Below are 26099 nucleotides of genomic sequence, written 5' to 3' on the forward strand. Positions count from 1 at the left end.
CTGAAGCTTCCAGAATGTGCATGGCTGCTCGGATCAAAGAGGCTCTGCATTTACAGGTGTACCCTCTCCACTGGTGAAAGCTCCCTGCAGGCGTGGAGAATCACAGGCCTGGAATGGCAGGAACCAATGGCCAGAGCCAGCAGATTCCGATCAGATAAAGGAAAAACTAGGCACCAAAGGAGGGCTAAAAGCTAAGAGAAAGGAAGCAAAGGACTGGCAGCCTACAGGGATTTCTGAGGCTTGAAGCCTGTCTTAGGTCTGCTGCAAACCCTCCTTGGCCCATGCCAGAAGGCCGCCAGCCCTCTTGGACCGAAGAAGACTGGAATGTTGGTGAAATGTGGTTTAACTGTCATCATGGTCCTCCTTGGTTACCCCTGTGGCCCGGGAAGAGGAAGCGGGAGCACAGCAGGCAGGGGAAATGCCTGCTGAATCTTCAGATCAGCTTATTCCCACTGCTTTTTGTAAAGACCAATCCCTACCTCTGTCCCCTGCTAACCCAAATTCTGACCCTCTCTCATGACCAATTGCAGAAAGGAAAGAAAATCTGGTGGCTCCAAAATGACATCGAGAGAACCGAAGACAAGCATCCGGAATGCCTACCCATCTCCCAAGAGGCTGCTGCCACAGGTGGAGGGGGAGGCAGAAGCAGACGACTACTGTACCCCGGGAGCCTTCGAGCTGGAGCGTCTCTTCTGGAAGGGCAGTCCTCAGTACACCCACGTCAACGAGGTCTGGCCCCAGCTCTACATAGGTGACGAGTAAGTGTCCAGGCCAAGCCCCACCTCCGACCTCACCCAGGAGAAGGCAGCCCGCCCCTCTGCGGGTCACACCCTTCACCTGCTCTTAGCCTTGGTTTGTTGCTTTTTAGGCTAGTTGTGTTGTGAGAACTCAGTTAGGGCTGGGTTTATCTTCATATTATAGAAAACCCAGAGAAGGGGCTTATGCAACATAGAGGTTTATTGCTCTTTCATATAAAAGAAGTCCAGAAGAAGGCGAACTGGGGCTGGCATGGCGACCCCAGGGTCATCAGTGTCTCAGGCTCCTGGTGCTCCTGCCCCACCATCCTGAGGGTGCGGCTTCCTTCCTCGAAGTTGTGATATGGGCCAAGAGTGCTAATAGGGCTCCAGCTACCGTCTGTGGGATGGATCCAGGCCATAGAAGCATGGAGAGAAAGGAAGAGCAAAAGGGCATCTTTCCAGAGGGAAGGGTCACCCAAGACCTCCCCTGCCCCTCGCTGCAAGGGAGGCTGGGAAACGGAGCCTTTTACTTTAGCTGGGTATAATACCAGCAAGAACAAAGCCAGTTCTCAGACTGGTGGCACAGGAACACATCAGCTGATGAACTGGGAAGCATGGTAGGCCTGGCAAAGTTGAGGTCATCATCCCCTCCTCTAGATGTTTGTAGCCACCCTTCCCCACTCCTCCAACAACTGGGAAGCATCTAAATAATATTAATAATAATAATGCCTATCATTTATTGACTACTATGTTCCAGGCACTGTGCTAACCATCTCGCATGAATGATCTCATTTCATTTTCACGACAGCCCAATGAAAGAGGACATCTAATTACTCCCACAAGGCACAGGGCAGTTAAGCAACTGGCCCAAGGTCCACAGGTCAGCAGGTGGTAGAGAGCTGGGATTCAAACGCACTTCTGCCCTACCCAGAAGCTTTTACCTTGAGTAGCGCTCCTACTCCTCCCTCCATTCCCCAGGATTCCCACTCAGGTTTCATCTCTTCTGGGAACTGGTGGTGCAGGAACCCTGAATGCGCAACGTTAACATCTTGCTGTTTAAAACCTAGAGATAACTGTCTAGTCATGGGAAATTCCGGGGGCAGCATCTCCTATCCTTTTTTTTTTCTTAGTATTTTTAAATTGAAAAAGTTAGAAAAATTACATGCCCTTTTATACTGCATTAAACTAAATAGAGGGTTGTAAAAACAGACTGCATAATTTCCCTCTGTCCTCTCTCAATTCTTCCATTAAGCAGTATTAAGTTCCCTTGCATACTTGTATTATTTTAGGTACACTTTTGCAAACATAAGGTAACATATACACACACATAAAGGGTCTTCATTTCTTTTAAACAATTTTTAAGGAGAAAAAAAGGAATTGTACTATCCTGTACTTCTACTATTCCATAGTGGGGCCGTCCTGTAATTTATCCAATCATTTCCCAGTTGTGAACATTTAGGGAACCTCCCTGATGGGTATATGAGATTCTCTGTACTGATTTCTTTTTTAAATAGCTATATTGAGAATAGTTCACATTCCATAAAATTCACCTTTCTAAAGTGCAAATTCAGTGGCTTTATTACATTTACTAAGTTGTGTGACCAGCACCACTCATTTGAAAGCATTTTCATCACCTCAAAAGGAAACCACCTCAAAATTCTCCATTCCCCATCTTCTTACCCATGCAACTGACCCATCTGCTTTCTGTTCTATAGATTTAAACTTCTTCTGGGCATTTCATATAAATGGAATCATAATGCATGACTTTTGTGTCTGGCTTCTTTCACTTAGCATAATGTTTTCAAGGTTCATCCAAGTTGTACCATGTACTAGTATTTTATTCTTTTTTATTGCCAAATAATCTCTGTACTATTTTTGTGCCTTTTCTGTAACTCTAAAATGAGTTCAAAATTAAAAAAAGGTACACATATACTTTGACCCCAATATCACTTTAAGAAATGTAATTCACCAAAATAAGAGTATCAGGACATAAGGAAATATGCAGAACAATGTGTATTTTATCCCTGAAGTAGCAAGAAAAAGGGGGGGGGATCTGAATCTCTTATCTCTTAATTATAAAATATTACATAAATGCAGTAAATACAGGTTTTCCTATACAAGTAATACAAGTATAAATATAGAAGTCTTAGGTTCTCTATTTGGAGTAGGTTAACAAGAGGACCTTCCTCATTGGTTGTATGGGTTAAGCGAGATAGTATATGTAAAATATTAGTGCAGTGCCTAGTACATAGTGAGCGCTCAATAAAGGTTGCTCTAGTAATAGTGGTCAATGTAAGGAAGAAAATTTAATCTCAGAGCAATCACCAAACCCCATTACTCTGAGGCTACTCCTATTAATATTTCCTCCTCGACTTTCTGTGTATTATTTTGATTTGGTTTGAGTTGATCGATTGATTGATTATTTTGGTTTTAAAACTTGCTTTTATATAGTTGTAACCATATTGATTATTCATCTTATCTTTTTTCCCACATAGGATCATTCATAAACTTCTCCCTTACTACATATATCTCATACACTTAATTATAATATAATACTATATATCAGATAATACTGTATCCGGTGGGTATAAGGTCACTTATTTAACCACTTCCCTACTGTTGGACTTTTCAGTTATTTCTATGTTCTCACTTTTATAAATACTTCAGTGGCCATCTTTATGGATAAAATCTTTCCATATTTAGGATTATTTCCTTAGATCTGACCCTAATAATGGTAAAACTGGGGGAAGAAGGATTAAGATTTTAAGCCTTACACTGTCTGTCTTTATCTATGCTGTTCCCTTTGCCTAAAATGCCCTGCCCATCACCTCATCTCTGTAACCAGATTCTATGCATTCTACAATGACCACTCAAGTCACTTCTGCCATGAAGCTAGAGTTCCCCAATCCCCGTAGTGAGAAGTTTTTTCTTTGTATATTATATACTATATTTACATTTCCTACAGCTAATAATAATAACAGCTACATTGTGTCGTATACATCTTACCATGTGCCCTGCCCTGTGCTAGTTAACCCTATGAAGGAGGTTCCGTTATTATTCTCATTTTACAAACGGGCAAACTAGGGCTCAGAGAGTTCATCCATTTGCTCAGTCAGTATTTACTGGGCACCTTGCTAGGTGCTGTGGGGGATACGAAGAGGAAATTGAGGCTCAGAGAAATTAAGTGACCAGCTCGAAGTCATACCAACAGTAAATGATAGAATTTATACCTAAACTCAGATCAAGAAAATGTGGTCAATCAGGTAAAGAAGTACTTTTATAGCTGAGGAGAAGAGAGGTGTAGAAATGGAACAGGGAACAGAAGAAGAATGGGTAGTGGAGTGGAAGGAGCGTGGGGTTCGAGTCTTGGCTCTGGCAATCACCAATTCTGTGATCTTAGACAATTTATTTTACCTCTCTTCACCTTATATGGCAGCAGAGATAGGGCTTATTTCATGGGGTGAAGATGAGATGAATTAAAACAAGTAGAGTGCTAGGCACATAGTAAGTAAATGCTTCTCAGTGTTTGGTACGATTATGATTCTGAGAAAGTGTCACAGAAGGGGTGAATTCCAAGCGTGACTCTGGAAGATGCATAGGACTTCAACAGAGTTCTGGGCAGAGACAGCAGGATGAAGAAATGAATGCAGGTGAGAATAAGCAGGGTGGTTTTTCTGGAACACAGGTGATAAATGTGGTAGAGGTCCACTCTCGGGAGGTCTAGAACTGAGACATGTTTGACCACCATGCGTTCAGCTCAGATTTAGCCGTGCTGCAGTAACAGGTGACCCCAACGTCTCGGTGGCCTACCACAGCAATGGGTTACTTCTCAGGCACGTGACATATCCATGGTGGGCCAGGTCTAACTCTGCTCTACATCCGTGTCCCTCCAGGACTCAGGATTCAGGCTGACAGGGCAGCCCCTATCTGGGATACTGCCAGTCTTCTGGCAGCGAGAAGGGCCGTGGACAATCACAAGCTGACTCAGAAGTGACACGTGCCACTTATGCCCACACATTTCAGTGGCCAAAGCAAGTCCAAGCCAAACCCTCATGTTATTAGGGCAGAAAAGCTTAACCTGTCCCTAGGCAGGGTAACACACAGTCCACTCCAGGTGTAGTGGCTTTGGCCAGGTGCTTTTACCACTGTGTGCCTATGTCCTTATCTCTAAAAATGATTACTAAAAAGATTCAAAGAGATATGGAATATAAGAACATTTTGTGTAGACAAATACAAGTATTATCATTATTGCTACTTAGTGACAAAGAAATGTGGGAAGGTAGGTCAGGGCCAGCTTGTGGAAGACTGAATGCCGGCCAAGGGACTCTCTTCAGGAAGCCACTGAGTGTCTTAACAGGAGAGGCAAATTCTAGTTAATAGAGTGCCAGACAACAGGGTGTGATGCAGTGAGATATGCCTGCCTCCTTGACATCTGACCACAATCTTGCTTCCTTCAATCAAGAAAATGTCACCGCCCTTTCAATTCATTCCAGCTCTGCCTGGTTGAGCCCCAAAACAAACACACATACGGCCAGTCTAGGCAGGCTCCATAGTCAGTGTGTATGCCCTGCGTGCACCGCGGGGCAGGGCTAACGTCAGCATGGCACAGGGCTTGTCCTCAGCCCTGTTCAGGGTCCCTCCTCGACACCCATTTACAAGGGTAATGAGACTCACAAATGCTTATTGAGAGAGCAATTCATTCCACTGCCAATGCAACCGCATGGAGGCTACAACCCTGCTGACAGCAGGCAGGGCTGCCTGTGTTTCTTGGTCTCTTTGCCCAAAGCAGCAGCAAAAAGCTCACAGCTGGCTCCTTGTGCACAAAGGCTCAGTTTTAATTTCATAGTTGCATTTAGGTTGAACTTTTCCTTTCCTTAGAAGCACCTAAGATTTTTGAAAGGCAAGTATGAAGGCTCTGGAAGTTAGGGCGGTCAGGATCCGAGCGTGAGGATGGATGTCCTGGGGTAGCCAGAACCACTGGCCTAGACCAGTGATGTCTGGGGCCCGCTGGGGACCAGACTTAGCCCAAAGAAGCAGCTCATGTTTTCTCCCTCCTCTCTATGCCCCTCAAGGGCTTCTTTATGGAGACGCAGAATGGCTGAGCATCTGCTCCAAGGCCACCGTGCCCAGTCAAATACTGGTCCCCATGTGGCCTTGTGCACGTCACTCATGCTTTCTGATATTCTATTTCTTTACCTATAAGAGATGGATCCAATGAGTTAATACACCTGCCACTCAGCACAGTGAGTGGCACACCCAGTAAGTGTGAACTATGACAGATCAGGCAGGTTCCTGAAATTCAACTCCCCATGTGCGACGGAGGTAAAGAACAGTCACTGTGCTCTGTCATTAAGGGTTGCTCTGTGCTAAGGGCAGCCTTGAGACAGAAAACACCCCTGGCCAAACTTCTCCCATGGGATGCTATCAGGAACCCAAGGTCAGGTTGGAAGGAAGGTCCCTCCTAATGGGCTTTCTCTGGCTCATGTACCAACCTCCTCCACAGATACTGTCCTGGCCTTCCAGAAACCCACGTGGCCTAAGCCTAAGAAGGCAGAGCCACACCAAAACCCTATCGGCCTGTGGATTTCGGAACTTCTAGAACATTTTCTCAGTCTCGGTTTATTCCAAGGGGATTTACCAAGTGGAGGCCTGGTAACTCTATGTCCCCATGGCTTACCAGCTCAGGGAGAGCAGAATGGATGCCACCACTGAGGCCTGGTGAGAAGAAGCCACAGACAGGAGGGAGATCTGGTTGGTACTGAGTGTGCTGGGTCAGTGGAAGGGGCTGGGCCAGGCCAGCTGGCCACCTATCAGGTATTCTCACCAAGAAGTCATTCTGGCTGGCACCCTCTCCCCACACATTTCCCACAGCTTGGTAGGGGGTCTGAATCTGCCACAGGCGGGAACTGTAGGGTCAGCATGGAGTAAAGCAAAAAGCCTCAAATGGGATTCAGGGCACAGAGTTCAAGCCCCCAGTGCAGGTGGTCCTTAGGTGCTGCCTAGAGCAAAACATTTTCTTGTTCTGGGACTCAGTTTCTTTATTTGTAAAATAAAGGGATGATTTCAAAGGTCCCTTCCAGCTCTAAAATGAAATTCTTTAAGAAATGTGCTATTAAATAAATTAGGCTTTATTAGGTTCAAGCACATACTTGTTTTATTACTTTAAGTCATTCAAATTAGATTCAAATTAGGTTAACCAAGTGTTGCCCTCCAGAGAGCCAGGGACTGGCGTCAATGATGAGATAAGAATAATTCATTGCCTCTTATCAATCAGCAGTCCCTAAATGGGTGCTTCAAAAGTGCTTGAGTATGCTTGAAAGCACTAAGTTTCTGTAATTTAAATATTCTCCCTTTAATCTTATTCACATCTTTCATTTGCTTAGCAAAATCTTTTTTCTTTTTTCTTTTTTTTCCCCTGCAGTCAGCAGGAGGGGAAATATCCTGGCTACTGTCAAAGTGATTGCAAATTCTCAGGCAGGACAGCCTCCCACAGGCTTGGCTGAAGCAGGAAAATTGAGAAATCGCTCTTCTTCCTCCCCACGTCAGCATCCCTGTGAGCCAACGCCACCGCGCTAAGCTGCTCTGTCGCTTGAGTGGCAGGGCCGCTAAGCAGCTCTCCATTTTTATTAAAATGCAGTTGCCTCCAAGGTCTGGCTTTTGGGGGTCATCAACAGCCAGCTGCCTGTCCCCATAAAGCCGGACTCCTCCCTGTGGCCATCCCGACTCAGCCTGAGCATGCTATCGGGGGGTCTTGCTATCTTGCCCTTTCTGTTTTTCTCCTCCCAACCAGACCAATAGTCTCAAAAGCAGAGCCATCTCCAGGCCTCACTTGTAGTCGAGGAGGCTGGAAAGTGAGGTGAAAGCAAATCAGCCAGCTGAGATGGCCCTCGGCCTGTGAGAGGGCCTCTCACCGGTGCACGGACAGCTGCACCCTCTCCCCACCAAAAGAAGGAACTAATTCAGCCTTAAGGCACCAAGCAGAGTTAACCCTTGACTGGCTTCTCCAGGGTGGGCCATGACTGCTTTAGGATGCAGCGAAAACACAGCCAAGGTTCACAATTTAACAAGCTGAATGTTAATGGAAAGAACTAGAAAACCTGGATTCTGAACCTCCAAGTACCAAAGGTGACTTAGATACAACCGGGCACCGGTCATGGGCAGAGTGAACGGGGGGGACCGGGCTGGACGTTTCCAGCTTCTCAGCAAGGGTCTCAAGCAACATCAACTACTTCCTTTCATGGGTAGCAAAATGCCTGGTCTAGTTAATAATACAACATCATTTCTTAGTTCTAGGCCTCCCAGTATTCTCTTTCCCCTTTTAACCTCCATCCCCGGGGCAGATGATGAAGAGGTTTCTAACAAGAGTTAAAAATGCTGGGGCCACCTTATACCTTTGAGTAGCCAGTGTCTCCGGAGAACTAAGGAAAACATCAATAAAATCATGGTATATGCTTACTTATTAAAGGAATATATGACATATTCATTACCAAAATTTACAAATGAAAGGAAGAAAAATTCTCTATAATCCCCTTACCCAGGGATAGCCAGTGGTAACATTTTGTTGTACATCTTTCTACTGCTTTTTTCCCTTGAATTTATCTTTTAACCTTTCAAAGAAACTAGAGTGCTGCATCAGTTTACAAGAATCTTGTAAGGAAAGTACTGCCAGAGTAATTGGTTCTGTTTAACAAAGGAAGAAAACTGGAGGTCCCAGAGGGTTGGCTGTTTCAGCTCGTGCAGCAGTGTGTAAGCTTACACACTGCACCTGTCAGCCCCGTGTGTTTGGAGAGGACTCCAAAGCAAGCAGCTTCCTCGTCAGCATGTAACAAGAACACCCAAGAAACCAGAAAGCCAGCGAATCTCCCTTTCCTATCAGGGGAATTGATGGAGATCAAAAGCTAGAAATGTGCCCGCTGTTTTGAAATCCACCTGCAAGGGGCCGGGATGGTCAAGACTCCAAAGGAGACGGTCCCCATCAGGGTCATGCCCATGAAATGACACGAGGCCACAAGTGTCAAACACACCAGAATGAACAGGATGCCAGACTACAGTCAGGGGCAGGAAATCGGCGGGTCCTCACAGACACAAGGGTGTGGAGACCCGGCCGATCATTAGCGGCCTTTCTTCAGTGCCCAGTGCAGAATGCTGGCAACAGGGCAGCAGCTGGTTTCCTGCCGGAGGGAGCTGGGGGAGGGCTTGTGGAGATGTAGACATGTGTGTCCCCCAAAATGGGCTTTTGGGCAGATGCTGAGGTGTTTGGGCTGGGAGTCAAGGGGGCACCGAGAGGTCTGGAGAAGTGGAATGTCAGGAGTGCTGCCTAAGGAGGCTGCTTCCCCAGGAGTGCTCTGATTCGCAGTTCCTCCAGGGTGGTGGGTTGAAACAAGCTTCCGGGAGGAACTTCAGAGGGGCTGGAAGGAGGCTGGGCCAGGCCAGATAAGGAGGAAGGGAGGGGAGGTCTCGGAATGAGGAAACTGGTCCAGACCAGAAGGAAGTCATTTCCCTGGCCCTCCAATCTAGAGTAAGAACCCAGAGCCAGGTCAGAGGTTTCACAGGGAGAGGAGACAAAGGGAATTGGGTCAAAAACAGAGATAACGGCAATGTTCTTCAAAAGTAAATTGCGTGAGTCCGACGAAAGTGTGAGAAAATTTCCAACTTTATTGCTGAAAGGAATGAAAAGGAGATATCTTTATTTATTTACTTATTTTTGCCTATGAAATTAGCAAAGAATAAAAATCAGAATGTAAAATGAGCAAGCTTTCTGGAGGATAATTTAGTAACACGTATCAAATGTGTTAAAAATGCTCATACCCATTGACCCAGCAATTCCACTTTAAAAAAAAACAAACCTCTCCTAAGGACATAATCAAGAGATGTGCCCAAAGAAATACAGCGAAGTTGTTCATTTATAGTGTTTCCTATAATACCCGCCACTCCCCCTTCAGGAGAGAGATAAAGATAGAGACAGAGCGAGAGGGAGAGAGAGGAGACAAAGTCCAAAAATAGGAGCTGGGTGAGGTAAAATTGAGATTTCCCTGCAGAATGGAACAGCACACAGCTCCTGAAGGCTGTATGTTGACAGAGGAAGATGTTTGCAATATATCACCATGTCAAAGTTTTTGAAACTTACATATGGTATCATACCCCAAAACGAATCTCTATATAAAATATATAAATCTATGCATAGAAAAGCAACTGGAGAATCTTACATCAAAAAGCAAAAGACTTTATCTCTAGGGGGTAGAAATATAGGTGATTTTCCTGTGCGTATGGGAGGTGGAATCTGGTTTTCACATTCTGCACTGGGCATGTGTTATTTTTATAATTAGATGACATATTTTGATGACATATTATTCTTTAAATAAACAAACTGCTTATATTAGGATTTAATTTTTTTTTTTTTATTAAACCTCCAGAAACTAAGGCTCCTGCATCATCTAGGTTCTAGAGTAAATTCCTAAGTCTGTTTTTCTCTGGAGCTTTTCTCCTCAGCAGAAGCACATTTTTTAGTCTCTCCCACATAACATATCTAAGCAGGTGGGCCTAACATTTAAGAAAACCACAGTACAGGGCTAGGGAGCCCCCTCTGACCCACTCCACTCCCAGGAATTGCTGAGCCAGGCATTTGGGCCAGTTGGGGCCCTGTGTCCGTCACAGCTGCTATGTACCAATAGTGCTAAGAGTTTCTCTGTCTGCAGACCCCCATTCTGCCATGGATACTCTTCTGAGCTCTTAACTGGACTGAGTGTCAAGCTAGGGGGAAATCCCCAGAGCGGTGTGTAAGGACACCCACCACCTCCCTTTCCTGGCTCAGGCAGCCAGAGCCCATGAAAACCTGCAGTGGGCCTCAGACACCCAGCAGGTCTGATTTCCCCAGGGGCCCTTTTCTCTCCCTCAGACACAGCTAAAGCCAGCTCTGTAGGCTGACTGTGGAGGTGTCAGGCAATGAGTCTTGTCACATATCTACCCTGATCCTTGACCCCCTAAGCAGCAAAGTGCAAACTGGTATTTATTCAAACTGCTGTTTGATCATGTTGAAACGCAGTTGCTGAACCCAGAGAGAACAGTCTTTATGGTGGGTAGGGACTTCCTGTCAAGGACAGTTAATTTTCATTTTTCCACTGAGCTCAACCTCAAAGTGAGGTTGACTGCTACTCTGCAAGATGGACTGCATTAGTGGAGGCTTTAATTGAGCGCAGATCTATGTCCCAAAAGCATAATGTTTGTTGTATACATACTTCGGGACAAGAAGAAAAATGAAAAACAGGTCTTTCTGAGGAAAAATTGAAAGCAGAATGTAGTCCATTGTCAGGATGGCAACACCAAAGGCCAGCTGGGGGGCTTGGAGGAACTCTCCACCATCCCATGGCTCAGTTCCAATGGGCTGTTTGCAAATGTTTCTAAAAGCTCAATGCCTGTGTTTGGGTCTCTCTTTCCCAAACACTGGACTCCATCGTGGTTCCTCTCATGACTCCAGGAAAACAGCAACAGACGAGGGGCCCTTGGCCAAGGGGCCATGGCATATGTTTCCTGCCACAAGGCTCCTTTTGGCCCAAGGTATTGATCAATGTTGGCATTCAATATGGTGCCTCTGTCTACATCCTTTTATCAGCGACCTTGAGATGAGCCCTCAGCTGGAGCGCAATGCTATTTCTGGCCTCTTATTGTTATGGTTCCAGACCCCTTATCTCTTTCCTGAGCTATAGAACTGGTCTTTGTGCTGTTGAGGGGAGATGTCATCTTAGAACCTAGTTAGGATCTCCCCTCCTCAAACACTATCAAAAGCTGTCCTTGAGCCCCCCAAATAGAGATCTAAGCAGTTCCATGATCCAACCCCACACTCCCTCTCCAGACCTTTCTCTCCCCTTGTCTCACATCCTATGCTCTAGCCAAATCAGCTTCCTCCTCCCTGTCCCCTTCCCTATCCATCAGCAAGGTCTGCTGTGACCCCACCTGCTCCAACCGCCTTCCTGTCTTGGCTGTACAACTGCAACAGCCTCCAACAGAGCTCCCTGCTTCTATTCTGTCCCCGTCTCCAATCCATCTCCACACATCTCCAGACTGATTTTTTAAAAAGCAAACAATGCTCACCCCTTTCTTCAAACCCTCCGTAAAAAGGAACACCCTCAGTGTTCCACCACACTGACAGTAAAATGCTAGCTCTTCCCTATGGCCTAGAGGGTCCACCATGACCCGGCCCCGTCTACCTCTCCCACTTGCTCTTGTGCCACTAGCCCTCTTGCTACTAGAGCCACATGTGTTTGCATTCTCTTCTTAGCCCTTGCTGTATCCTCAGCCTGGATGAGACATTCTTCCTCCTGCTCTTCCCCTGCCTAGCTCCTCACCCCTCAGTCTTAGCTTAAATACCACCTCCCAGCAAGGCCTTCGCCAACCACCTTACCTAAAGCAGGACCACAGCCATTCGGTGCAGCTCGTACTGCTATCTGAAATTGTCTTCTTTCTTTGTTTGTTGTTTATATGCTCTCCCTATGAGAATCTGTGCTTCCCAAGGGACCTTGACTAACCTGTTCACTGTTGCATCATCAGCACCCAGGACAGTGCCTGGCACACAAGAGATTCTAAATCATTATTTGTGATAAATGATTGATTACAGGAAATAATAAACATTTCCTGAAGGGCCTTCATTATCTCCAGCCTCCACCCCTTGGGCTGTGCTACTTCCTTGCCCTTGCCTCCCTCTTCCCCTCCATCACCAAGTGCTGACATTTGTAGTAAGGCAAACTCAAAGGGCCTTTGCCCAGGAAGTCTCCCCTGGCCCCTCTAGACATAAATAGCTCCTGCTGCTTCTGACAGCCTGCCTCTGCCCTATATTCCAAGACCACCTACTTCGGTAGAACTTTATTCTTTGTTCTTGGAAATTCTTGCCTAGAAAGATAAGGCTACAAATCAGAAAATCACAGTTGGCTCCAGGAACTTCCTGAAATGAACTCAAACAATAGACAGCTCAAATAGCTCTCCTCAGAAAAATGCTTTGCCCAATTAGGCAATGATTCACCTATCAAAGCAAGAGTTCTATACTGTGTTCACCACCCCTGTGGACAAAAATGTCAAGAATTTTGCCCAATCCCAATCAATTCCTTGCACAGAAACAGCATCTTAAATCATTCATTCGAGCCCCAACCCACCAAACCCCACAAACATCTAGAAGGTTCAGAGGAGAGGCCTGCTCTAAGGCTGAGATGAACAGGTTTTCTGGTGGCCTTTAGGGGATTTGGCAGGTGCCAGTGCGTAGTGTCTAGCACCAACTCTTCTGTAGCTGGTGAATGATGAGAGTGAAGGGACCAATGACTAGCTCACCTACCCCACCCTTCATTCTCTCCCTTCTCAAAGCGGCGGAACTGGGAACATGCGCCAAGGGGTCCGTTAGAGCAAGGCTTTGGACTGGGAAGTCCTATTTCAGTGACTAGGCCTTACTTCGGAATCGATGGCAGAAACTCACCGGCAGCCCCCGAGTTTCCTCCTGATCCAGGCAGGCCAAGCCACCACGCAGCCAAGCAGCCTCTCCCCTTGTGCCCAGGGCGACGGCGCTGGACCGCTACCGGCTGCAGAAGGCGGGCTTCACGCACGTGCTGAATGCGGCTCACGGCCGCTGGAACGTGGACACTGGGCCCGACTACTACCGCGACATGGCCATCGAATACCACGGCGTTGAGGCCGACGACCTGCCCACCTTCGACCTCAGCGTCTTCTTCTACCCGGCGGCCGCTTTCATCGACGCTGCGCTCAGCCGTGACCACAGTAAGAGAGCCGTCACCCTCGGTAGCTCGACCCCAACAAAGCTGCCTAAGGCCCCGCCCCCGCCCCACGAAGGCCCACCCCCAACCCATGAGGCCCCGCCCCTCGCCTTGGCTGGAGGCGGGATCTGCGCACTCTCAAAGCCTGTTCTGCGGTCGGGGGATGTGTGTGATTGAGCTGGGACTGTCTGAGCCCCAGGAGGCTGGGAGCCACACCGAGGGTGTTGCTAGTGGGCTCTGGGCCTTGATTGCCACTGTGAGGAATCGGGATCGGGAGGGTTCAGAGGAAAGTCCTTCTGCCTGAATCCCAATTTCCTAAGGCTCACCAGCAGTCCTTGGAACAGCAGGGACGTCTGGATGCCCTCAGACCTGGGACTACAGCCCAAACGCTAATTGTGCCTGGATCCAAACCTGACTAATAGCTAGGGGCTTTAATGCCAGAAAACCTTCAGGGAGCTGACTTGACTGGGAATCCATTGAGAGACTTCAAATTCTCCTGCCAACCAACCGAGCCCGTGGCTTCCCCCAACTCTCCCCGACACACACACACACACACAGTCTAGTGAGGCCTCCTATAGAAAGCTTACAACCTAGCCTTCTAAGTGTCAAACTGTATTTGAGAATCTGAGTTTTGCGTCCGTGATGTCCAAGTTTCCAAGGTTAATTATCCATTTTTAAAATCACAGTGCTAGTCCTTGCACTCAAAATGCAGTTTTAGCTGTTTTAATCCAGGTAAAGGCTACAAGGCTCTTTTGGAGAGAAGCGTTTGGCTTAGGTCTGATTTGAGGTAAAACAATACATAGTTATTGCTGCAAGGGGGTATTTCAGGGGCATTTCATAGAGGCCAGAGGGACTTCTACTCCCTACTCTGTGCTCTGACTTTAGGCCCACTTGCGGTACCTCTTTATGGGGCCATCACATAACTCAGGGTGTCCAGTTACTGAAAGCCTTCCTTGCCACAAGCGGCTGAGATTACGAGGCTCAGCGACTGGCTGATGCCTGCTTGGGGAACTTGCAGTCTGCCGCTGGGCCCAGGCAGAGTCCCAGACCTTGATGGCTGTCCCTTGGTGGTCTTGGCCCCACAGCTAGGCACCAACAGTCTGTCATAATTTTGGTTCAGAAAGCAATGTCGCAATGAAAAAGAAAAACACCTCACAGAGCTGAAGGGCTTCTATTAGGGGATGCCTCTGATTTCAAAGTCATGCTTTTATGAGACTATTTATGGACCATCTTTGCATTCTGCACATTCTGGGTTTCTAAGCAGTATCGAAAAGCAACTGCACTCTGACTCATCAACATGAGGTAAAATTCACCTCTGATTATTTGAAGTTAACCGAAAACATATTTGACAAGAAAAAACAAAAAGCTGCCACAGCCCAGTCCTTCGGTTTCTGTTTAATGTACTCTTTCGCCATTACTGTATCTCCAAACTTTCTCTTAATGGAAGGGGTCTGGCAGGCCTTGGAGAAGACAGGGCGGGGTTCAAATTCACGCCATACAACCTACTAACACTGTGATTTCTCTAAGCCTTGCTTTCTCAATCTGGTGATGAAAATATTTACCTTGAAAGGTTATAATGAGGGTCAGTAACCCACACAGAGCACTTAACGTCGAACCTGGTGCACAGCGGGTTCTCAGATGTGTTTGATAAAGAGAGGTCGTGCACCATGAAACACATAACCACACTAGCGTGTGTGCATCATAATAATGAAGTTTCCAATCCCAAAAGAAAAAAAAAGGAAAAAAGACATTCCAACTTTGAACTAGTACAGTGACTCACATGACAGCTTGTTTCAGTTCCTGGCACACCATTTTAGGGTCCTCAACCCTCTGCTGAGTTAGGAAAGAATGGGGCCGCAAGTCATATGTAGGCCTGGGGAGATCGCAGAGCACTGATGAGATGTCAGGCTGGGGTGGGACCCGACTCCTGGGTCATATGTTTGAGAGCACCTAGCAAAGAAAAGGGAGGGTCAAGTGAGAAAAGTACGTGCTCAAGTCTGAGAACATGCAGGGGCTAGAATCAGTGGGCGGGGGTGTGGGGCTAGACCAGTTGGCTGGGGAAGGGGAGCAGTGCATGACCTCATGGCCAGGTGGGAGACTGGGGTCCCTTCTCAGTGCCTTTGCGCTTGAATATCTTCAAGTCTGGGGTTCAAATCGAATGTGAACCCCGCAGAACCTGGCAGGGAGATGAAGCTGGACCGCGTGGGGGGTGGGGAGGGCGTGCTTGTGGCCAGGTGGAGAGTCCCATATACTCTCCAAGGGGGCGCCTGCTACTCAGTCTCAGCCAACATGAGTCTTGTGAGAATCAGTGCAAATGGGGTAGATCTGATTTTTCGGGAAAAGTCTTCAGTCTGGATTTTAACGTGAAATTGCCCAATTTTTAACTGTTGGCAACACCTTGAAAATTTCTTAAAATACTACAAAGGCCACACAAAAGAAATCCAGTGGCTGTCCGTTTGTAACCTAGGCTGAGTCGTCCGAGTAACGAAATAAAATGCTCATTAGCCAGCAGTGGCATTGTCGCAGGCTCCATCCAATGGGGACGGCAGGTGCTCAGCCTTCATGGGGCATGCGGTGGGCGGCATGGTGGGTCTAGTCACTCAACGGAAGTCTAGGGGACACGACTCGAGCATATTAGAGCCAGGCTCCCTCATGTGCTTCTTATTATACTCGTGATGTAAGAGGTGTTGATGGACAGCCTGGCCCGAACACAAGGCATCTCTCTCTCCCCTCTCTTGTCTTTCCTGTCTTCCTTGGCTGGTTTCAACCGAGGGTACACTGTTTCCCTCTGCTGCCCCTTGCGTGCAGTCTTGCTTACTCTTGTTGAAAAGCCTTGCTCATGGTGTTGCAGAGCTGTACCCGTGCCTGCTGTGAGCCCCATGGGACCCACCCCTCTCCCGTCCTACCCTGACCCATCTCTTCCGAAAGAACTTCCCAGACAACTGTAGTCACCCTTGCAAAATCTCAGAAATAAGCTAGTCCGGTGTCTGGCCCTTAGAGCTGGGGAAACAGAGGCCCAGAGAAGCCAAGTCACGTGCCCAGGGTCACAGAGCTAATGAGAGGCCAGCAGGATTCTTTCTGTCACCCAGGCCTCTCAGAAGAGTCCTGTGCCCTTATTTTGAACATCCAGTGACTTCTCTGTATAAGAGGTCACCAAAAATCATGAAAGGTGAGGCACGCCAGCTGGTTATAAGATCTGAAATAGCTGAACGTGTCATTCTTCAGCCGAGAAAGAACTGCGGACAAAATACTGCCGCGAAACCCCGTTTGGACGGCCTGCACCGCTCCCGGCGTGGCCGCTTCGGAGGCGAAGTCACGCGGTTTTAATTTACGAAAGCCCGGCGCAGATACCGGGAGGCTCTAAGGATCAGGTTTTAGTATCGCCACTCTCCTTTTGTTCTTTCTTTCTTTCTCTTAAACAGTCCATAGCCTGCTTTTGAAGCCTTCTTAAAATCTACTATGGATAAGGCGGGTATGAACCCTGGCTCTCCGGTGTTTCTAAGCTTTACCCAGACCAGACTGTCAGGGTATTTTAAGGGTCCCCTGCCCCACGGCAGCACACGCAGCCCTGCCCCCTCGCAGTTCAAAACACCGCATGCACCCTTTTCCAGACGCCTTCCACATACCCAGAGCTGTTGCAGGGGGAGTATGAACCCCGCCTCTGCGGGGTGCTGAGGAAGGCAGGTGAGTGAGAGACGCGCGAAGAGCATTCCTCCAACACCAAGGAAGGAGGTTGCTTATGAGAGAACACACCTGGCAGGGGTGGGGTTGAATTGAGGGTGGGGGTTGGTGGGTCTGGTGGGTAACAGGCGTGGCCTGTATATCTGATTTCAGTGACGGGGCCTATCTTTTGGTCACCAGTGAAAATGTGCAATTGGGGACTAACAGAGTTCTGGATATGGGTTTTCTTTATATGATTGTGGGACTTTACCTTTTGGTAAAGGCTAAGGCAAATTATTGCATTGAAATCACCATTTTTGAAACATAGATTGGGACCTCTCAGTGCATCATAGAAATCAATTTAGTGGGTGCAACCAGCATTTCTTTTAAGAAAATGAATAGATTAGAAAAGAATTGAAAATATCAGCATGTATTGCACGTAGTAAAAGTTCCTATTACCTTGTGGAACTTTTGTCTGATATACACACACTTGTGATGCCACCAGCATCGAAGATCTCCCAATCGGCATCAGGTAGCCTGGGTGCGAATCACGGTTCTGCCACTTCCCAGCTGTGCAGACTGGACAGACCAGCTCTTTGCACTTCATCTCCCCTGTAAAGCGGGCATGATCATTGTATCCACCACATCCGTTTGCTGTGCCGATTGGCTGTGGTGAACTATGTACTTAGATTCGGGGGTGAGGTGAGTAAGCTGTGAACCGTGGTGTGCTGCAGGGGGGTGCACTGAACTAGGAAATGCCAACCCCGACAAAGCTGCCTTCGCGAGGGGCCCTCACCCTGGCTGGTGTCTAACAGAGAGCCTCCCAGAGTCTCTGGTGTGGGCCATGCCCGGAGCAGGCCCCATGCAGCTTTCCTTGCCCTTGCCCTTGTCTTTTTTTTTTTTTAAGATTTTATTTATTTATGTGACAGAGAGACAGCCAGTGAGAGAGGGAACACAAGCAGGGGGAGTGGGAGAGGAAGAAGCAGGCTCCCAGCGGAGGAGCCCGATGTGGGACTCGATCCCGGAACGCCGGGATCACGCCCTGAGCCGAAGGCAGACGCTTAACGACTGCGCCACCCAGGTGCCCCTGCCCTTGTCTTCTGAACCCTCCTGGGAGCGTGCTCACCACCCCACCGGACGCTGGACCCCAAGGGGTGGTGCTTAGCTGAGCCACGGAGCAAAGAGGGAGCAGTGCCCTGGGGGTGCCGAGACAGGCCCTTTAACCCGAGGGAGACCTACCGAGCTCACAGGGCTGACGGCATTAATGCTGCTTTTGTAAAACCAAAATTCAGCTCCTGGAGCCTCTGCCGGAGCCAAGTGCGCCGTTCCCTCCCTTCCCCCTTTCTCTTCCAACCCCCTCCATCTCCCTTCGCCCTTTTTCTCCCCTCCCCTCCTCCCACTTAACAGACTTCAGGCTCCCAAAAGACTTAATGAACTACAGCTTTCGTCTGTTTCAAGCATTTAGTCATGACAGAAAGAATTACCCTTTTTGCCAGGAGAGGAAGAAACGCTTTAGTTATCAGCAGAGCTGGCAAGAGGCCAGGCAGCCTCTGGAACAGTCTGTGGGGATTAGAATGCCAGAGGTACATTCCAGTCCAGGAGCAGTCATGCCACGCAAGAGCCAGGGCCGGCCTCCCCCAAACCCGACCCAGCAATAAAGAAGCCGGCCCTGCTTCTCGCCTTCCTTTCTAGCCCGTGTGCACAAGGAAAACGTTGTGTACTCACGTTCTTGTAGCTCAGCAACATGGCGGGTGGGATTGAGGGCCCCGGCTAGCTTGTGGAGATTCGTGAAAACGAATGGTGATAAAGAGAACAGTTCTTATGACGCACGTCTCTGTGCCAGCACTGGGTGTGCAGAGGGACCAAAATGGAGTCCTCCCTGCCGGGCAACGTGTGCGGGCCTCGCCAGCCGGGGGAGGAGAGAGATTCCCCGGGCCTGGTGGTCGGGGCCTCCTGGATTTCTCATGCTGCCTGGGCTGCTGACCATCGCCACTGTCCTGGGCATGGTCCCTGGCAAGGTGAGGGGGTGAGTGTGAGAAGGACACGGGGGAGCCACACCTGCTCGGAAATGTCCTTTAGCAAGCTGTTCTCGTATCCTGCTGACGTTCCACAAAGCCAGTGACGTCCCTAAGTCTTCTCTGTCATCCTTCTGAGCTTCAGGTCCGAGACTCAGGAATAGAGACATGGCTGGGGTCACAAGTCACACAGCTCAAACTGCCCCAGCCATCTCAACCCCAGCCGAGCTATCCCACAGTGACAGGGCAGCGGCTGGGGCGGCCGTGGTGGGGACGGGCGGAGAGCTGAATCTTCTTACTTTCTCTGTCCACAGAGCACTGAGGCCAGTGGTCAGCACACAGAAGGGCCTCAATAGCAAGTTGCTTTAAACCATTTCTAGGGACGGCACTTGCTTTTTAGGTGACCTCTGGTATGTCATTTCACCACGCTGAGCCCATTTCCCATCGGTAAAACAGGGACGATGATAATGAAGCTTGAAGGTTCTGGTAAGGATAAAATGAGATCAAGCACGCTGACGCTGTGTGAGCTCCAGAGCGCTACCAAATTCTGTCCTGAAGGTCGGACAAGCTGCTTCACCTTGTGGCTTCTCAGCCGGACTCAGCTGACGCCATGGTCGTGTCCAAAGGGAGTTTTTTGGTTTGTTTGTTTATGGAGATTCTTCTAGATCTCTGGTTCTCAAGCTTTCTAGTCTCAGAACGCTTTGACACTCTTAAAAAGTATTGACGTTTTCATAGAGCTTTTGTTCGTGTAGGTTTTATCTATCAATATTTATGCTATTAGAAATAAAAACTGAAAAACTTAAAAATATTTGTTCAAAATTTGAAAACCCATTGCATGTTAAAATAACAACATGCTTTGATGAAAAAAATTGTATTTTCTAAAATAAAGCTAGGGAGAAGAGTGGCATTATTTTACATTTTTTGCAAATCTCTTCAATGTTAGGCCTCTTATGATTCTGTTCGATTCTCATATCAGCTTCTACATTCAATCTGTTGCGGTACGTTGTTTCGGTTGAAGTATATGAAGAAAATCCAGCCTCATTCAGACATGTAGTTGGAGAAAGGAGGGTTATTATTTTTTAAATTTTTTTAGGGAGGGATATTTTAATAGCTTTTCCAGATAATTGTGGATATTCTTCTTTAATACTACACCAAAGCTTGACAAGTAATAGTTTGTTTTTTTATAATAATTTTTTATTATGTTATGTTAGTCACCATACAGTACATCCTTAGTTTTTGATGTAGTGTTCCATGAGTCATTATTTGCATGTAACACCCAGTGCTCCATGCAATACGTGCCCTCCTTACTACCCATCACTGGGCTATCCCAATCCCCCACCCCCCTCCCCTCTGAAGCCCTCAGTTTGTTTCCCAGACAAGTAATAGTTTTTTAAAGGCTAGCTGTGATGTGGCAACTGAAACATATTGATAAACTTCATACATACTCTGTTATATGAAAATCCATTGGTCTGTCTCGCACTTTGAATGGATTTTTTTTTACCCATGCATGATTTCATAATATTGGTCATTTGGAAAATATCAGTTCCCTAAGTTATGTTGATCTTTCAATTGTTGACACTTTTCATTTTACATTATCAAAAGAACACATTTATTAATATCATCAGTATTAGGAAACTGTCAACCTCACAGTAATAGATAAAAGTTTTCAAAAATTCTAATTTTGTGCTCAAAAGCTTGGATTTTATCACTGGCAGCAAATACCATTGGTTGTTTTCTTTGAAATGAGAGGCTTACTTTGTTCACTTTTGAGACAGAGCTTGCCAAATACCCAAGTGTGAATTATCCTGGTTTTTCTGTCATTTGTTCTTTTAAGTAAAAACAGTGTTTCATGAACAGTGGCTAACTCAGCTTGCAACGCGATCTCCCATGTGTTTTCCTTGAGATAACCATCTTACTTTGGTACTCAGCCAAAGCGCTTTATGGGAACGTACCATTTCATCACACAGAATATTAGGTAGAAGTGTAACCCAATGCCCCCAACAGGGGAGCAGCAAGATACACAAGCCAACTCTTAACCAGAATAAAGAGACATATAAATAAAAATACATTAATAGTAGGGGACCTCAACACTCCACTATCAGAAATAGACAGAACACCCTGGCAAAAACTAAGCAAAGAATCAAAGGCTTTGAATGCCATACTCGACGAGTTGGACCTCATAGATATATATAGAACACTACACCCCAGAACCAAAGAATACTCATTCTATTCTAATGCCCATGGAACATTCTCAAGAATAGACCATGTTCTGGGACACAAAACAGGTCTCAACCGATACCAAAAGATTGAAATTATCCCCTGCATATTCTCAGACCACAACGCTCTGAAATTGGAACTCAACCACAAGGAAAAATTTGGAAGAAACTCAAACACTTGGAGACTAAGAACCATCCTGCTCAGGAATGACTCGATAAACCAGGAAATCAAAAATCAAATAAAACAATTTATGGAGACCAATGAGAATGAAAATACAACAGTCCAAAACCTATGGGATACTGCAAAGGCAGTCCTAAGGGGGAAATACATAGCCATCCAAGCCTCACTCAAAAGAATAGAAAAATCTAAAATGCAGTTTTTATATTCTCACCTCAAGAAGCTGGAACAGCAACAGAGGGACAGGCCTAATCCACGCACGAGGAAGCAGTTGACCAAAATTAGAGCTGAAATCAATCAAGCAGAAACCAGAAGTACAGTAGAGCAGATCAACAGGACTAGAAGCTGGTTCTTTGAGAGAATCAATAAAATTGACAGACCACTGGCAAGACTTATCCAAAAGAAAAGAGAAAGGACCCAGATTATTAAAATTATGAATGAAAAAGGAGAGGTCACGACGAACACCATTGAAATTGGAAGGATTATTAGAAATTTTTATCAACAGCTATATGCCAATAAACTAAGCAATCTGGAAGAGATGGAATCCTTCCTGGAAACCTATAAACTACCAAGATTGAAACCGGAAGAAATTGATTCCTTAAACAGGCCAATTAATTATGAAGAAATTGAGTCAGTGATAAACAACCTTCCAAATAACAAAACTCCAGGCCCGGACGGTTTTCCTGGGGAATTCTACCAAACATTCAAAGAAGAAATAATACCTATTCTCCTAAAGCTATTTCAAAAAATAGAAACAGAAGGAAAGCTACCAAACTCATTCTATGAGGCCAATATTACCTTGATCCCCAAACCAGGCAAAGACCCCATCAAAAAGGAGAATTACAGACCGATTTCCCTAATGAATATGGACGCCAAAATCCTCAACAAGATACTTGCTAATAGAATCCAACAGTACATTAAAAGGATTATCCATCACGATCAAGTGGGATTCATACCTGGGATGCAAGCGTGGTTCAATATTCGCAAATCAATCAGCGTGATACATCATATCAACAAGAAAAGACTCAGGAACCATATGATCCTCTCAATCGATGCCGAAAAAGCATTTGACAAAATACAGCATCCTTTCCTGATTAAAACCCTTCAGAGTGTAGGAATAGAAGGTACATTTCTCAATCTCATAAAAGCCATCTATGAAAAGCCTACTGCAAATATTATTCTCAATGGGGAAAAGCTGGAAGCCTTTCCCTTAAGATCAGGAACTCGACAAGGATGCCCACTCTCGCCACTATTATTCAACATAGTACTAGAAGTCCTTGCAACAGCAATCAGACGACAAAAAGGGATCAAAGGTATTCAAATTGGCAAAGAAGAAGTCAAAATGTCTCTCTTTGCAGATGACATGATACTCTATATGGAAAACCCAAAAGAAGCCACTCCCAAACTATTAGAAGTTATAGAGCAATTCAGTAACGTGGCGGGATACAAAATCAATGCTCAGAAATCAGTTGCATTTCTATACACGAATAACGAGACCGAAGAAAGAGAAATTAGGGAATCCATCCCATTTACAATAGCACCAAAAACCATACGTTACCTTGGAATTAACTTAACCAGAGACGTAAAGGACCTATATTCTAGAAACTATAAATCACTCTTGAAAGACATTGAGGAAGACATAAAAAGATGGAAAGATATTCCATGCTCATGGATCGGAAGAATTAACATAGTTAAAATGTCCATGCTACCCAGAGCAATCTACACTTTCAATGCTATCCCGATCAAAATACCAAGGACATTTTTCAAAGAACTGGAACAAACAGTCCTTAAATTTGTATGGAAACAGAAAAGGCCCCGAATCTCCAAGGAACTGTTGAAAAGGAAAAACAAAGCTGGGGGCATCACAATGCCGGATTTCGAGCTGTACTACAAAGCTGTGATCACAAAGACAGCATGGTACTGGCACAAAAACAGACACATAGACCAATGGAACAGAATAGAGAGCCCAGAAATGGACCCTCGGCTCTTTGGGCAACTAATATTTGATAAAGCAGGAAAAAACATCCGGTGGGAAAAAGACAGTCTCTTCAATAAATGGTGCTGGGAAAATTGGACAGCTACATGCAAAAGAATGAAACTTGACCACTCTCTCACACCATACACAAAAATAAACTCCAAATGGATGAAAGACCTCGATGTGAGACAGGAATCCATCAAAATTCTAGAGGAGAACATAGGCAGCAACCTCTACGACATCGGCCAAAGCAACCTTTTTCATGACACATCCCCAAAGGCAAGAGAAACAAAAGATAAAATGAATTTATGGGACTTCATCAAGATTAAAAGTTTCTGCACATCCAAGGAAACAGTCAGAAAAACTAAGAGGCAGCCCACGGAATGGGAGAAGATATTTGCAAATGACACTACAGATAAAGGACTGGTATCCAAGATCTACAAAGAACTTCTCAAACTCAATACACGAGAAACAAATAAACAAATCAAAAAATGGGCAGAAGATATGAACAGACACTTTTCCAATGAAGACATACAAATGGCTAACAGACACATGAAAAAATGTTCAAAATCATTAGCCATCAAGGAAATTCAAATCAAAACCACACTGAGATACCACCTTACGCCAGTTAGAATGGCAAAAATAGACAAGGCAAGAAACAACAATTGTTGGAGAGGATGTGGAGAAAGGGGATCCCTCCTACATTGTTGGTGGGAATGCAAGTTGGTACAGCCACTCTGGAAAACAGTGTGGAGGTCCCTTAAAAAGTTAAAAATTGAGCTACCCTATGATCCAGCCATTGCACTACTGGGTATTTACCCCAAAGATACAGACGTAGTGAAGAGAAGGGCCATATGCACCCCAATGTTCATAGCAGCATTGTCCACAATAGCTAAATCGTGGAAGGAGCCGAGATGCCCTTCAACAGATGACTGGATTAAGAAGTTGTGGTCCATATATACAATGGAATATTACTCAGCTATCAGAAAGAACGAGTTCTCAACATTTGCTACAACATGGACGGCACTGGAGGAGATAATGCTAAGTGAAATAAGTCAAGCAGAGAAAGACAACTATCATATGATTTCTCTCATCTATGGAACATAAGAACTAGGATGATCAGTAGGGGAAGAAAGGGATAAAGAAAGGGGGGGTAATCAGAAGGGGGAATGAAACATGAGAGACTATGGACTATGAGAAACAAACTGAGGACTTCAGAGGGGAGGGGGGTGGGGGAATGGGATAGACCGGTGATGGGTAGTAAGGAGGGCACGTATTGCATGGTGCACTGGGTGTTATACACAACTAATGAATCATCGAGCCTTACATCGGAAACCGGGGATGTACTGTATGGTGACTAACATAATATAATAAAAAATCATTAAAAAAAAAAAAAAGAAGTGTAACCCAAAGCTGAAATTTGATAAAATTTATTTTTACTGCTTCATCAAGGGTGTTCGTAAGGGCAATGGGCACTTCTTCCCCCGAGAGTGCGTGGTGGCAAAGAACGCAATGACTGCTAGTATAGTTTGGTGCCTCTTCTCCCCACTGCATTTCAGGTAAGATCCTGGTTCACTGTGTCATGGGCCGCAGCCGGTCGGCGACCCTGGTCCTGGCCTACCTGATGATTCACAAGCACATGACCCTGGTGGACGCCATTCGACAAGTGGCCAAGAACCGCTGTGTCCTACCCAACCGGGGCTTTCTGAAGCAGCTCCGGGAACTGGACAAGCAGCTGGTGGAGCAGAGGCGACAGACCACGCACAGCGACAACGGTGAGAAGGCTGGTGAGACGGAGCCGTAGGGCCCCTCGCAGGGCACGCAGAGACCCTCGGAACGGAGAGGGAAGGCCGAAATCGCCCTGCCCTGGGGCTTGGGACAGTGAAACCAAAGCTTGACCTCCTCTTAAACTTCCCAGGTGCGCGCTGACGAGCAGGGAGGATTCAAAGCCGCCTCCTGGATGAGCGCTTGGCTTCCCGGCAGAGCGAGGCCGACAGCCTTCAGCAGAACTGGTTACAGATGAGCACACAGCTCTGCACCGAGGCGCCTGTATTTTTTTAATTTTTTTTATCTGGTAAGATGGAAGCAGAAAAGGATTGGAAAATGTGTAGGCATTGTGCTGTGATTAAATGTTTTGCCTTTGTCTGAAAGTCATACTTTTTTTTTTTAAGATTTTATTTATTTGTCAGAGAGAGCACAAGCAGGTGGAGCAGCAGGTTGGGGGGGGGGCAGAAACAGGCTCCCCGCCGAGCAAGGAGCCTGATGTGGGACTCGATCCCAGGACCCTGGGATCATGACCTGAGCAAAGGCAGATCTTAACCGACTGAGCCACCCAGGCATCCTTGAAAGTCATATTCTTAAAAAATAATTTTAAAATATAATTTTTTATTTTTCTAGCTGCAGGAAAGTGCCCTGGGGAGTTGTGTTACAGGAGACTTGTGTTACACAAGAGTTTGTACAGCTTATTAGCAGGCCCCCTCTTTGGGGCATCCGTACTTTCTCACCAACTCCTGCATCCTCTTTTCCACGGAATCCCCAGGCTTGGGTCGCCCCCCGTAGACGCTGC

The 26099-nt window shown here is 46.4% G+C and overlaps 1 protein-coding gene across 1 annotated transcript; it reads left to right on the forward strand.

Annotated features, from left to right (window-relative positions):
* The first annotated feature begins 558 nt into the window (after positions 1-558).
* Positions 559-25391, forward strand: DUSP29 (dual specificity phosphatase 29). The gene is made up of 3 exons (XM_008696072.1): positions 559-758; positions 13273-13493; positions 25093-25391. Exons 1-3 carry the CDS (start codon positions 559-561, stop codon positions 25335-25337), a joined length of 666 nt encoding a protein of 221 aa, XP_008694294.1. The 3' UTR covers positions 25338-25391.
* The last annotated feature ends 708 nt before the right edge of the window (positions 25392-26099 follow it).

This window comes from Ursus maritimus, unplaced genomic scaffold, assembly GCF_017311325.1.
Source record: "Ursus maritimus isolate PB19 unplaced genomic scaffold, ASM1731132v1 scaffold_7, whole genome shotgun sequence".
Lineage (NCBI taxonomy): Eukaryota > Metazoa > Chordata > Mammalia > Carnivora > Ursidae > Ursus > Ursus maritimus.

Coding starts and splice junctions, on each gene's coding strand:
- DUSP29 (XM_008696072.1), top strand. CDS start 559: ATGACATCGAGAGAACCGAAGACAAGCATCCGGAATGCCTACCCATCT. Junction 759..13,272: donor CAGCTCTACATAGGTGACGA/GTAAGTGTCCAG, acceptor CCTTGTGCCCAG/GGCGACGGCGCTGGACCGCT. Junction 13,494..25,092: donor TGCGCTCAGCCGTGACCACA/GTAAGAGAGCCG, acceptor ACTGCATTTCAG/GTAAGATCCTGGTTCACTGT.